The 15636-nt window shown below is 37.3% G+C and overlaps 1 protein-coding gene across 1 annotated transcript; it reads left to right on the top strand.

Moving 5' to 3' along the window:
- Positions 1-4812: 4812 nt before the first annotated feature.
- On the top strand, positions 4813-9986 carry LOC106922051 (uncharacterized). Its single transcript, XM_014994154.2, has 5 exons — positions 4813-5695; positions 7807-7959; positions 9462-9557; positions 9638-9669; positions 9742-9986. The coding sequence occupies exons 1-5, from the start codon at positions 5323-5325 to the stop codon at positions 9895-9897; spliced, it is 810 nt and encodes a 269-aa protein (XP_014849640.2). The 5' UTR covers positions 4813-5322; the 3' UTR covers positions 9898-9986.
- Positions 9987-15636: the final 5650 nt, after the last annotated feature.

Genomic DNA, 15636 nt, shown 5'->3' with positions numbered 1-15636 from the left:
AAAATTGATAACAGGGCTAAGCTTTAGACTGGCCAATCTCCAGATATAAACTCGCTCTGATGGAGGGCGAAACGTCTCAGAGTAAACAGTTTAAAAGGGATTAAGCTTCAGTTATCAACCTGAACACCCCCCTAGATCTGCATGAAATGGTTGGTAGAAGACAAGAACGACTGTGGCAGTTGCTATGCTACCAAGAAAAATTAGAAAGTCAGGTTTTCAAAAAAAAAAATAAAATAGGGAGATAGAGAGAAAATGAATGTCCTCTATCCTCAATTTGTAGCCCAGTTTTTCTCCAAGAGAGGTGGGTAGACTGTAGATTATCAACCATTTAGCATAGTTAGCTTAGCTACAGACTACTGTTTGCCTCCATTTCATTTAGTGAATGAAGGAACAAATCTACCAACATATTCATATATTTAACTTGTCCCTGTACCTTTTATCACACTTAACAGGTGAGTCAGTCAGCAGCAGCTCTAACCCCGATACCAGCATAATCCCTCTCACCTTTTCCCCGTTCCAGTGATAAAGGTAAGCAACACTGTGTTCAATGACAACATAGTTAGCATAATTCCAGGGAATCTATAGAGATTTTTTCCTGTTTCTCTGCTCTTTTTAGAATTACACAACAAAAAATATATTTATTACTGACAGAAATTCAATCTTTATAAAAAGATAACAAAAATTAGCCTCCTGTCAATCCAGATAGTCCTACACAACATGGTGACAACTTTAACAAATATGGAGAAACATATTTTTTAATTAAAGTTATATACTGCAGCTTGAACAAAATGCAACTTCTAGCATTTTTTATAAGTCTGGATTGCTTTATGTATATTTTGCATGTTGCCTATGACTGTTGCTGGTGGGGAGAGACCTTCCAGTAAGCTAAAGCTAATTATAAAAAATTAAGCAACCTATTTGCATAGTGTATGTGGCCTGTTGCATTTAAAATTCACTAACCTTAAATATTGTGGTAGTATCAATATTGGACCAAAGAAAGCAAGGCAGTTCCAAGCTTTTAGATTGTGATGCTTTTGATGAGTCAAGAAACTGTAAGAGCAGGTTCTCAGGAGGGGCCCAATTTAATTTTTTGTCATGGGGCTCAAAGTTCCTGGCGGCGCCCCTGCATATTGGGGATATTGGGTACGTCAGGCTGTCTTGGTACCTGTTGAGAATTGTTTCAACTCCACAGCCTACCTGAGTGTTTTTGTTGACTTCTGTGACCCTATGTGTTTTTCATGTCTCCTTCCTGCTGGACAGAGCATCATTTCACAAAGCTCAAATCATCTCAAAGTGGTTTCTTGAACATGACAACGAGTTCACTGTGTTCCAGCGGTCTCTGATCTGGAGTAACCAGATCTCAACAGATTATATCTCTGGGATGTGGTGGAAGGGGAAATTTTCATTGTGGACGCGAGGCCGACCAATCAGAAGCAGCTGATGGTGTGGGTGTAATTCTCCCACACCAATTTGAACCAAAATCATCACCATTTATGTCATGAAAAGCAGAGGAGAAAATACTGGGTAGTTGTATTTGGTGCTAGTTTAAGTAAATCTGTTCCGAATGTTTTTCTCACCAAGAAATTTAGTTTACTTACTTTATCGTCCTGTACACAGAAAATGGTGGTAGCAATGTAAAATAAATAAATAAATAAATAAATCATTGTTATACAAGTGCCAAAATTTTTGTTCTTGCTATGTTATGCAGTTTTACTGTGAATTACCTCATTATTTCCTTTAACGATCTTATTGACCTTTTCGATGGAATGTTGGCAGGAACTTTTTTTACCAGCATTTGTCAAAAAAACGCCTGTGACTTAATTAAAGTCAGATCCTACATTATTCCTGAGTTGGTAAAGGGCCAAATACGTCATAAGACAGAACTGACATCCCTTCTACTAAAGCTACATGACATTGAGCTCATTTTGCAGGGGGTCGCTTCCTTGAAGTCGTTTGATACTTTTTGGTGAGGAGCCTGATCACCCAGTGTCTGTGTGCGGTTTAACGGGGTCATCATGGTTGAAACGACCAGACCTCAGGTTGCCCTCAGATACCCGTGACACAGTCTGCAGACAGACCACTTATTGAGTCTGATGGCCTCCAGCGTAATGGGCTCTAGACCTTTGGAGGCACACAAATGGCTGGAGGAACTTGGCATGAACACTGAGGACTTTATAGCCCACCACAGTCATGAGCTGGTTCTTCAATACCGAGTGAAAGTGATGGGAAAAACTAACGTGTGCTGTTAGGGATAAATAGAGGCATGGTACATAAGAATGATGCCTTCTTTTTTTTCTTTAACGCTGAGGCAAACTGAAGACGAGCCGCTGTAATCATTTGCTGCAGAATTGTTTGGGCGCAGCGTTGCTTTCCTCTTTGAGGCGCTCCTGTTTTATGGCAGTAAATCAGATTATCTGTAGAAAATGAAGTTCCTTCTTTTTACTTGGAATCAAAGAATGAGGTCTCTCCTCTTCACTTTCTGTTGCTTCTCAGGTAAGTTTATTGCTCAGTTTGTATTTGTTAGAGTCAATATTTTGATTTTCCAAACTTCATCTAACATGTTTGACCCTAACAACAGAAGAAGACTCTAATTTCATAAATATCATAAAGTAAAATAAGTTTGAATGTGATTTAAATTTTTGAATTATTTATCCACTGTGAAATTTTATGTTGCATAACAACAATTCAGCACTTTTTTTTTTTAAGAACAGACATCCAGTTTATTCAAGCTAGATCAGATAAGTTTGGATACAGGGCAACCCAGAAGGGACAGCATAATGAGAGAACTATGTCGCCCAAGAAATGGTGTTTTGGATTTATTTAGTTTTTGAACATGTTTACTGCTCTGATTAATTTGTGTGCTGCTAAATAATCTCATCGTTACAACACACTATATGGATTTGGGAACAATTAAATCCTCTTCCTGGCAGTCTTTAGCTTCGATCCTTTCTTTACCTTAATTCTTGTCTATTTTTGAAAACCTGTGTTTTCTATTCACTTGTTTCCTTGTTTGCGTCTCGCAAAATTTGATATAAAAAACAAATGCCTATTTTCATGATACTATCACTTCAAAAAAAGAGGAAAAGATTGCAATAATTAAATTCCAGTGTTTGAACAATCCATCCATACCCGTTTTGTATCAGAAAAAGCTTCTTGGTTAATTAAAAAATAGTTTGCATCTACTTTTGCCATGGGTATAAACAATATTTGACTACTATAGAATGAGCCACTGTAGTTGGTTTAATATACAACCACACCTACATCTGTACAAATCTAATGCATTTTGTTTGTCTTGAAATCTGTTTTTTCTTTTAAAAAAGTAACATTTTGCACAGTTTGGCCTGTTTTCCAAGTGCAACATTAGTCAGTTCTACAGGAGAACTTTATTCCTGTACAGTTAGATCAGGATTTAGGTAAAAGAGGAGACTCTCCACTGTGATGGTACCACAGCAGTGATCGGTATCATTCAAATGGCAAAGATTTATTGAATCCATAAAAATCATCCATGTGAGAATTGTTGAGACAACATCCCTCATGGGCTGACAAGGCCAGGATTCACTGGGACTTAATGGTGAAAAAGAGTGGCTCAGGAAGCATGAAACTCCATTTTCACTCATTCATTGCGCATTTTTTCAGCAGAGGATCTTTGATACGCACTCCATTTATGTGATCTTTGGAGTATTTGCAACAAAATATCTAGATGAATTCACACCAGAAAAAGAGAACAAAATAATGGGCTAGGACAGGAAGTATGAAACAAGACACTAGGAGCTTAAATACTGGGGCAGGGTTGTAAAGTGAACCAGATAAAACAATAACAGGAAATGTGATAGAGTTGTGGGAAAGCAGTGAAACTGAGGAAGGAGATTAAGTAACCCAGATGAATCCGAACTGAGACTCAACCAAGGAACCAGACACGAGAAGAAGCCTGACAATAATCTAAGACAAATAAATTCAAACATATACTGAAACACAGAGAAATGAACTGTGTAGCATAAATAACTGATAAGAAAGTGTTTGAACAAAAACCTACCTCACTAACGTGACATCAGGGCTCACTTTGCATGAATTACTCCATCTATGTGGTGTGGGAGACCCATGCTGCTAAAAACCATAATTCAGTTTCTCAGAAAAAAAAAATCACATAACACAAATTAAAATGTTTTTGTCATATAAATGTAATATAATGTTCAATCATGGTGACTTGACAGTTGTCCAGCAAGCAACTACTGACACACTCCACAAGTAGGGTAACCAACAAATGGCCAATGTTAAAGATAATATCCAAGTATCTTCCCATAAAGTTAAGTGGAAGGAAAAACTGTGGTTAAAAAGTGCACAGGATACACATAACTGTAGACAATTGCCACCTTTGCCATCTCTGTAAAGCTTTTAATGAGAGGAAAGCAGGAAATACCCATCATTTTCTTATAGACTGTTATGCTGGCTCAACCTCAACTATCTTGCCTCTCCACTCTTCCTCCTGATTCTGGGACCTTGTTTTCCAAATCCAGTTCTTTGCTCAGCAGTGGTCTGCGGTTATATGTTTCTTGTGAACTTCTCTTCCCTACAGATTTTCTTCCCACTCAACGTTTTGGTTATATATTTCGGTAAGTTCCTTTAACATTGACCATTTGTTGCTTACCCTGCTTGTGGAGTGCATCAATGGCTGGCTGCTGGACAACGGTCAAGTCAGCAGTCTTCCCCATGACTGTGTTGGGCTTTACATAACATTTCTGTATCAAAAATCCCTTCTTGTTGGTTTTACGTAATATTTTTCTGGGAAATTGAATTTAGTTGTAAGCCATGATGATTAAATTAACAAAAACAAACACAAATCAACATTTTAATTTAGTTATTGAATATTTTGACATTTTGATTACACTAATGTAAGATTAATTATTTTCACATTTCAATTAATGTGGTTACATACAACATCAGTTATTCACTAAAGTTGATTTATAGCTAAAGAGTTGTGCTGTGCCTTTAAGAGGAGCCGCTTCCTTCTTCTTCGTTGTTTTTTTTTTTATGAGGCTCCGAGAAGGTTTTTCTGTTACGTTAAGATGAAAGTTGAATAAACGGGTGGACAGCTACTATATTCCCTCTCAGTGTTCTGCTCTTTCTCCACCCACGACCTCCTATTTTGTGGTAACACGTATTTAGCCCCACATCGTAGTGTTACACTAATTTAACAGAATGTGACAAAATCACGTTTCCAGGCATACCTGAAATTACTTTCAATATACAAAAATCACAATTCCTGTGTCCACATAATTCCTTCTGTGCGCTAAAGTTTGCTAAAAAAAATAATAATTAATCTTCATGCAGCCTTCGTTTCACCCTGCAGTTGTGCACCTGGACGCCTCAGAGGTTCTGGAGGTGAGCGGCCATGTTGGAGGAAACGTCTCCATCCACTGTTTCAGCAGCTGGTCTCCAGTCAACGTTTCTGAGCTCCACAGCGTACATTTCTGCAAAGGCGTCTGCTCCGGCGAACACACAGTCATTCAGATGGAGATGATGAGCTCTGCCGTGACACGGAACGGGAGATACAGCATGGAGTCTAATGGAGGAGACGGCGGGGTCTTTACTGTCACAATAAACCGGTTGAGGAAAGCGGATGCTGGAAGCTACCTCTGTGGAATGACGAGAACCTTGAACGTCACGTACCAGGAAGTTAGACTAAAAGTTGTAGATGGTAAGTATTTGGCATAGAAGAGAAATACATTTTTGAAGGATAACACATCAAATTGTTCATATACTTTACAAAGTCGGTAGCGATAACTCGGGGGAAAGGGCCTGGGGGGGGGTCCAAGGCAACACAAAAGTTTAATTTAGCAAGCAACTATGCGTTACCCTTTGACAATGAATTGCACATGTTTCATTTCTGTGCTGATTTAAAGTTTGTTTTTATGAAGAAGAAACACAATTTTCATATTAATACTTTAAAAGTGTGTGTACGTGTGTGTTTACTTGTATGTAATCGATACAAGTAAACACACTTGTATAGATTACATACAAGTAACCGTTTTCATCAGCAAATGGAGGACTTTTGTGGAACACGATGACATTTTTCTGATCTGCATGGACGTTTTTTCAAGTAGAATGTAATCAAATAAAAATGATTATTTGTTTATTAAAACTGTGACATGTCTTTAACTTGTCTCCAGTTGTTATGGTTACCTACCATTATCTTGCTGTCTTAACATTTATTCGAATTTTGCAACCAGTAAACACCAGTTTTACAGGACCAACCAGTGGAATTAGAAGATCCATGATGGCACCCAGTATCTGATTGTTACAATCTGGTACATTGTCTTTAAAACTGTACCTGCCCACGTACCAACTTTTCTCAAAACTGCTTGTCATTCCTGCTTCTCCTGGTTCTTCTGTTTTGATTCAGCCAGCCTTTCTCGAAGCAGAACATTTTCATTCATCAACTCCGTGTTCTGCCTGCACAGGCTCTTGATTCTTTGATGATCTCTCCGCTGTTGGCTACGCAGATGGTCCATTTCTTTCCAAAGATCATCCACCTCTCCAGACTGCTGATCCATCTTCTCCTGTGCCCTTTTCAGGTCTGTCCGAAGCTCCTGGATTCTCCTCTGAGAAATTCTTGGACGTGTTCTAAAGATTGCGCTTCCTCTCTCCCATCCTTATATTGCGCTCTCTTCCAGAAGTTTCCAGAATATCATATTGTGCTTGCAGGCGACCAGGCCTGCAAGCACTTGCACGAGACTTGAAGTCCTCGATTTTACATTGGAGAAATTCAACAGTCTGTTTAAATTCTTGATTTTCCTTCCTCAGTGTCCTGTCCATCTTGTTATCAAAAGTTTTTTCTTATGAAATGCTGTCAAACTCTTCAGTCACAGGTGTGTCACTCCTTTTTTGAGCCATTGTTTTTATCCGTGGTGCTGAAAAGTCAAAATTGTTGGTATGTGAAATCAAGTGTTCTTCTGACATGTAGATAATCTGACATGTACAGCAAATGAGTTGGGATTAACGGAAGATAGAGCATGAGTGACATCACTGGTTCATCAAAGCGGCTAGAAGCCTGTTGTGTCTGGGTGTGTATTCTGTATTTGATACCTTGTGGGGACCATTTTACTGGCACACAGGGGCGCGGTCCATCTGTGTGTAGTTCAATGTCAGTCGTAACTCCAGCGGTTTCTTTAAGGCCTCAGCAAGAGATCACTAGTGAACAAACAACATCATGACGACCAAGAAACACAGCAGACAAATTAGGGATTAAATGATGGAGAAGTTTAAATTAATTATTAATCATTGCTTACCATCTTTTTCATGTTTCTACCAGTAATTTGGTGATTTTTGCTGAGTGATGATATCCAATAATTGAAATTGGAAAACTCCTTTGCCTTCACCTTAGTCTTTTGTTCCATACATGGATGCTCTATCAGATTAAAGTCAAAACTCTATTATAGACACTCCAAAATGTTAATTCTATGTTGGTAAAATCAAAAAATTGTTATTCAAACATGAATCTGTTAGGGGAATGAAAATTTTAGCCGTGACTGCAAGTATTTAGTAATACCTTTTCAGCTATATATATCTGTCTGTCACAATAACTGATTTTGGTTCCATTCGACTCTGTGTATCTCAATCTTGACTGACTTGAAAGACTCTGACATTTAAATAAAAAATATGTGAATGTGTACATATAAAAAATTTTTGTTTGAATTTTCTTGTTTTTGACTATATGTTAAAGAGTCACATGAGTCCAGACCTATGTAGCGATATTGTCTCTCACCAGTCATGCTGTTTCTTGGTCTCTCAAAGCTTTCACTGTTCCAGCTGGATCCTCTATAACTCAGAGTACCGTCCTGCAGACGGGGCTACTCTCTCCCAAAGGCGGCTTTCCGTCAAGCAGCGGAGCATCCGACGTCCCAATCACGCTGCCACCTTCAGAGAGGAAGAGAAGACAGAAAGAAGCAAACAACTTCACAGGTAGTACACAAAAGAGCAGCCATCGAAATACATTGATCAGCTTCATAATAATTATTTGGATAAGTAATTCATATAAATACAAATTGCATTAATGTATAGTGCAGAAAAGAAAGTTGATTTCTATTAAAATAAAATTATATAAATTACAGTAAAACAGAACAGATATTTTCAAAATGCTTATTCTAAGTCAATCTGATTTATTCTAATATAAGTGGTAAAACCCGGTTACTAAAATAAAATGTGAAAAAAAAAAAAAAAAATCAAAAAAGTAATCTTAGACAATATTTGACTCCAACAGCAGAAGTAGAAAAACTGAGCTTGCAAAAATATAAAATATATAAGACAAGGGTGACCTTTAAGTCATCAATAAAATCTTGAAATCTATATAAAAAAAACAACATGTAGTAAGAAAAAAAACCTCTAGCTGCAGCAATCTAAACCAATTTGTTTGTGTAAGCTTTGCTGGCTGAGGTAAATTTATAATGAGTTCCAATTATTGAATTTAGAGAAGATAATGAATCATGAATGACCACATCTGTTTTGGCTAAAAGTGAACCAAACTTACAGGGTTCCTTCAGCTGCATAAGCAGGACTGCACAGCTGAATTCATATGCTGGCTTAAGATGAGAATCATTTCAACTCACAGGCCTTTTGTTGTTTTGGATGAATTTTATAGACAGAAATGTGCATAGATCTAGCAAAGATGACATCAGTCTTATCCATTTTTAAATGAAGGCTGATCTGTGCAGTCCAACTTTAATATTTTGTTAGATTGTAAACTTTTTTTTTTTTTTTACAAATATTCATTACAAAGTGAAACTGGTGGCACGTATTTCTGTATTGATATTGAATCTAATTGTGTTGTAAGATGCCTTGATTTGTTGCAAATTACTAAAAAATATTTTTTTAAAAATAGTAAAATGATCTCAATACAATCATTCAAAGCATCCAGTTTACAAGTGTTACTGGTGTTGAAAGAGACAATGTGTCAAAAAAGTAAAAATGTCAGCTGTCTGGAGCTGCCATCTGTAAGAAACCAAACATTAGAGGACCAAACACACACCCCTGTCTCTGTTTTTAAAATATGACTAACTTGGCAGTCTTTCCTTCCACACTAATGTTACACAACTACAACTTTGAGTATATAAAGGCTAATTTTTTTGTTTGTCCTGTGCAACCAATAATTGTCCGACTTCCTAATTCCAGTTGTAAATACATTATTTTAATAATGGTAACCTTTATTTAACCAGATAATGGGTATTAAGTTAGCAAACAAAATGCAATGTCATGGAAGAATAATGGCAACACTGACATAAAGTTGCCCCTTGGGTAAAACACATTCACAAAGAAGTAGAAGAATAATGAAGTAGAGAATCAGAATGTTGAGGTAACAAAAATATAAAAACCAGCTACCAACCTGTTAGGAATATTACTGTAAAATCTTGCTTTTTAAATACAATTGTATAAAAAGTGTAGTAACCAGTAGTCTCTGTTGTCTGCAGACATGATGGTTGTTATAATCATCTCCGGTAGCCTGGCTTTTCTGGTTTGTGCCATTATTCCTCTGATATTCTACAGACACTGGCGGAATATGGGCGGTGAGGCATCACAAATGGAGCATTTCCAAAGTTTTCCTGCCTGAAACAGCTAAATTAATATTTTCATGTGCTTGTTTCAGGTGAGAACAGATTGTCAGTTAACAAAAACGAGGTAAAGTCGGTTTCTATCCGATTTGTTTCGTAATTGAAAACATAGACATAATAAAAATGTAATCATTCTCAGGACGACTGCTGCCATGGAGACGTAGAAACTGCCTCCACTCAGGTCGCGATGGGGATTCAGACTTCAGGAGAAGACGACCATCCAGGATCTGGTGCAGACGACAGCCTCCGGTATGCGGCGGCGTACGAGGGGCTGGATCCCAGAAGCCTCGAATGAGCAGGAATTACTCTGTTTCTGTGCAGCTTTTTTATTGTAAAAATCACTCACTGAATTTTCAGTAAAAATAATAAACATCTCTTTGAATATTTATGTGTTCCATATAATGTTTTAGACTTTGGAGAGTGATAACTGAGGCAAACAAAATATTGAGACCTAGACAAAGAGGCATGTTATTCAGTATTTATATGGCAGCACGCAATTAAAAGTTGACAAAAAGACCAGCAGAGGGCGCCACACAAGTGTTAAATAACAACATGTCTGTTTTAGGAGTATTTTATAAATGTAGTTCAGCAATTTTTTTCACTTTCATAAGGTTTGTGAAGCTTAGAGCTAACAAATAAAATTAGTTATTTGACAATAATACAGTTACTCATTATTGTACCTGTTGAATATTCTTTGTTTTATGAACGAATCATTCCGTGAGGAAAAAAGAAAATCAACCTGCAAACTACAAAATTGATCCCGTTTGTATTGAAACTTTTACACTAAATCTATAAAACTACTAATAGAAAACACTTTTTTTTTTAAAAAATCCTCAACGTCTGTCACCAGCTTTTAATATTACACCAAAAATTTGCTTTATTTCTAAAATATGATTGTTCTTTTCTAAAATAAAAACTGTCTAGAGCAGTTTTGGTCTCAAAACCAGTTCACCAGCTGTCTATGAATGGTACACTAGCCGAACCCTTCTTCTGAGAATCCATCACTACATAAACACACACTGAATAACTGAATGTTCATCTATTTAAGGCCTGATGAAAAAATAAACAACTTAGAATGCTTTTTATAGGAGTTTGTTGTGTTTTAACAATATCAAGGTTTTATGAATCTTAAATATTTATTCAACCCAGTTTAGGTATTTAAAATTCAGAGATAAACTTGTGAACTAGAGCTGTTCGTTTTCTTACCGTGTTTACATATTTTAAAACACTGGGGGGCGCCACTTCCCTTTGACTGAACAACCAAATTTAAGTGTAATGCAACAACCATCCTCTTTTCTACCCACGCATTTCCTGTCTAAGGTCAAATGTCTGGTTTGGGTCTTTCTCCAACATCCAGATGACTAAATGTTGTTACACTTATACTAACAGGTGCATTGATTGTGCATTGATTTTATTAATGTATTTTAACCATATTATCAATTCAGCATGTTTAGTGTACACTCACCCCTGTTTAATAACAGGTTTTTGCAATGTGAAATAATGAGGGTCATAAATGATTTTTTAACTTTTTCAACACAAAACAAAACATTTATCTTGATTAACTGACAAACAAAAGAAACATTAAATTTAAAAAAACAGTGATAATAACCTTGTTGCATAAGTGTGTATATATATATGTGTGTGTGGATGATTATTACGTTGAACCGTTTTTCGATTTGTTTTCAGCTCTCGGTTTTTAATTGCCGGAAACAGGCAGCATCAAACATGTTCACGCTGATATTTATGACTACCTTGCAAAAGTTCACGAGCCTCTGACATGTTTCACATGAGCCTACGCATGGTAGGTGATCATCAGCATTGTTTTCACACGTAGTTTTTGAAACAGTTTCCACGTCTGGGTGTTTTCATGTGACCCTATTGTTAGCTTAGACTTTTGAAGAAAACAGGAGGATGTAATTTTGGAGAAATGCTTAGTTTTAGTCTTGTCACATTTTTTTTATGTTTTCTCATTTTTCTGACAATTGCTGTCAATGATACATTGTGTATATAAAATCCTATGGAATTTTTTTGTACCGTATTTTCCGCACTATAAGGCGCACCGGATTATAAGGCGCACCTTCAATGAATGGCCTATTTTAGGACTTTTTTCATACATTAGGCGCACCGCATTATAAGGCGCATAGAATAGACGCTTCATACTCTATTATTACACATCCACATTAATAAAGAAATGGTCCCCGAGTACTTTATATAGTAGGCTGGCCCAGTCGTTGTTTCACTCACGGTGTTGTTGTTGCGATATTATGCCCAACTGCTTTCTGGGTAACACAGACCAACCGACACGCTGCCGCTGCAGTCTCTGTCTCTCTTCCCCTGCCCCTCCCCCCCTTTAAATGTATTATCAAACTTTATTAACAAACCAGTGTTCTGACAACTATCCCAGCATGCACCGCGCACTACTTCTTCTACGGGGGAAAAAGAAGTTGGCGGCTGCTTACCGTAGTGGACCAACTACGTAAGCAGCCTACTGCATGTCTGTGTAAACATGACGTCTTTCATTTCGATCTGAGTTAATTAGCGTAGCATTTCTGCCGGATTTTCACAACATATCAGCCACGACAATGGACAGGGGAACCAACAAGTTCATGTCATCTTTTTTGGACGACATCAAGGTGTTTGAGCCACTGGATGCCTCCAACATTGTGCGCGTCACAGCTAAAAGCTACCGATAGATGAGGAAAACAGCAGATCCTCACACCCTCAGCATAAATATAGCTGTGGACAAGATCACTGATGCCTATTGTTCTTGCAAGGCTGGGTAAGTCGGCATTCATGGTTTTGATGGTCCACAATGTACATTAGCATATGTTTACTACTGTAGCTTGTGTTTGTGAGACGGTCACGCACGTGGTAGCTGCACTGTGACCTAAAATGGGCATTAGCCAATGAAACGCGGCCCCTGTGGTAAGGTCCGTTGCTGGACCTGTTGTGGCTCAATATTGGTCCATATATAAGGCGCACCGGATTATAAGGCGCACTGTCGGCTTTTGAGGAAATTGAAGGTTTTTAGGTGCGTCTTATAGTGCGGAAAATACGGTACTCTTCTCCTGACTGATACCATTGTACAAAGTCATTCTAAAGCTTCTGTAAACTAAAAGATGTAAATGAGCTATTGTCAGTACTAAAACATCTGAACTTTTCCCCCAGGTTTTACAGATTCAGTATAATTTAAGGTAATAAACCCAATAAGCCTGAATGCTGAAAATCAATCTCATGCTTTACAAAGTATATATATATTTAAAGATGTCCACAGTTATGTAACATTATTGCCATATTTCTCACATTTGCTCCACCAACCACTTTTTTATGCTTGTGTTTAGTCAAATACTTTTCACATTGTGCATAAAAATGTCTTAAAATTATTATGAACACGTATTTTCACATCATAAAACCGTTGTAGTTTAACAAAGGTGTACACTTCTTGGAGCTACTGTAAATTAAAACAAAGAAAACACTGAGTAAACTATAAAAATAATATTGTTTAATCTTTTCATGGAACTCAAGTTCCACTTTTTGACAAGTTTGACAAATCCATATTAGTATTAAAGAAGAAAGTAAATCAAGGTTTTTCATGCAGAAACATTTAGTTTAGTTTTTAATGGTGTACTTTAAAGCTTTTTTTTTGGTTGCGTTTTTTTTTTTTCAATCTTCTTGATTTATTGCCCTGGTGGCATTTAGGTCCTTGTTTCACAATTTATTTCACAAGTTCTTTTGGTAAGGGTTTTTTTTTTTTTTTTGTTAATTTTCATTCTAATCTGTCTTGGCTACATTCAACATTGATTCCACTGCTTTTCCTTATTTCTTGTTTTATTTTGAAAATCTCAACACCACCTTCTTTTTATGTACTTTCTGTTTCTGTCACTGCAAGTCTCATGCTGATTAATACCACAAATAGTACAGGGGTTCCTTATTTTTAACCTGAATACATTGTTACTGAGCCCACGCTCTCCTTTTTCCTACTAGACCACAACAGAAGTATCATCTGGGGATTTTTGTACGGGTGATAAAAATAGTCGATTATGAACAAATCAAAAAATGGTGTGTTGTTTCTAGGTAAAAGAAAAAATATGTTTCTACTGCACGTCTACTATAGCTCCTCAAACAAATTAGACTTTGTCACTGTGTACATATATGTACATTTAAGCCTCCAGGTTCAAAGATACTCAGATGAAAATTAATCTGTTAGTTTGTTTTTTGTTCAAGAAAACAGCGGGGAGATAGGGAAGAGTGGGGTAAGTTAACCCGCACCCTCAACATGTTGCCATAAATTCTGCAAATATCCACTTTTCTAATGCATTTTTTAAATTTTTTTGCTTGTCAAAGTAAATATTTTATATTTCAGCAGTTATCACTGTTACGTGAAAGGAAATTTAAACTGATATAAAAATTTATGCCATAGATGTTGACAGTTTGCCAGCATTTTAAGCCATTTAGCTAAAGATCTGCTCGAATTGCTAAGCTAGGTCATTTTTTCTCCAAAGTGGTGGCTGTGGGTCAAACACCTTGGGGATAAATTGAGTCAGTGCTTCCAAGACCTGTCTCCAAGTAAAAAATGTGAACTGACATTTGAATTAGCAAACAGAAACATGATTCTGTTTCATGTTTGGGAGGCAAATCATTGTGTTGGTGTTAGAGAGCATGTAGGTGGATATCCGCTGAGGTGGTAATCATTCTGGAAGGTTCTCCTCTCTCCAAAGCCCCAAGGCCAGGGATGTCAAACTCCAGTCCTCAAGGGCCGGTATCCTGCAACTTTTAGATGTGCCTCTGCTGCACCACACCTGAATATTATAATTAGGTGATTAGCAAGGCGCTGGAGAACTGATCTGCACAAGGAGGAGGTAATAAAGCCATTTCATTCCAGTGTTTTGTACCTGTAGCACATAGAAAAACTGCAGGACAGCGACCCTTGAGGACTGGAGTTTGACACCTGTGCCCTAGGCCCTTCCTCCCTGATCGCTCAGTTTAGCCAGCACCAGGAATAGTCTGCATGTTTCCAAACTTCTTCCATTTAAGAGTGACGGAGGTCACTGAGCTCAATGGGATCACCAAAGCAGCAGAAAATATTTCTGAATCCTTCTCCCAATTTGTGATTCAAGACAATCCGGTCTCTGAGACCTAAAGACAATTCCTTTGATTTTATGCTTGGTGTTTGACCTCTGACCTGACATGTGTGTGGCTTTCCACATAAAGTCCAATCAACTGAATTCACCACAGGTGGACTGTAGAAACATCTCAAGGATGATCAGTGGAAACGGTTCAATTTTGAGCTTCGTGACAAAAGGCTGTGAACACTTACGGAAATGTGAATTAGAGGATTTCCAGTTTTAATAAATTTGTCAAACACTCCAAGTTCATTTTGGTATATTTGTATGTGGAATTGGAATAAAACTGTAATGTAACAAAATGAATATATTCCAAATGCACTGAATATTGAGATAAAATGACTGTGACATGATTTTACAAATTCTACTTTGAATACTGACAGCTGTTTAATGAGATAAAGCAGTATGTTATGAACAAATGCTAAAACTAGCTGACATTTCCCTTAAACAAAAATTAAAGTCCATGTTATATATTTTTTCCATGACTTCTGTCAAGTCCCTTCCACATTTCACTTTTTTTATTGAGTTAAAGATTTACTTGCAAGTTTGTGGAGCTAAAGAAGTTACACAAACAACTGTGCAGCTAACCTGCTAGCTAACTCTGCCATGTTGTTCATATCTGGCTTAAAGCTTGTGTTGTGCCTAAAAAACATCACTACAGTGGCTGTTACATACAACAGGTTATTTTCTGTTGTATGTTCCACTTTTGCTTTTACATGCACACACTATAGCGACGAGTGGTATAAAGTATTATTTCGCATTTCACTGAAATGTGAAGACATATTGGAATCCTAAATCCTGTTTGGTATATTAAAAAGCCCCTTCACTGGATTCCAACGAGGTTCTGCATACTGTAGAAACTATCACTTCTCTTGGGTTGCTGACGCCCACAGCTCCCATCTTCTGCTGTC

Source organism: Poecilia mexicana, unplaced genomic scaffold (assembly GCF_051168715.1).
Source record: "Poecilia mexicana isolate PSO_F unplaced genomic scaffold, ASM5116871v1 scaffold_2, whole genome shotgun sequence".
Lineage (NCBI taxonomy): Eukaryota > Metazoa > Chordata > Actinopteri > Cyprinodontiformes > Poeciliidae > Poecilia > Poecilia mexicana.
Note: the sequence above shows the minus strand (reverse complement) of the source record. Positions and strands in the feature narration are given on the sequence as shown.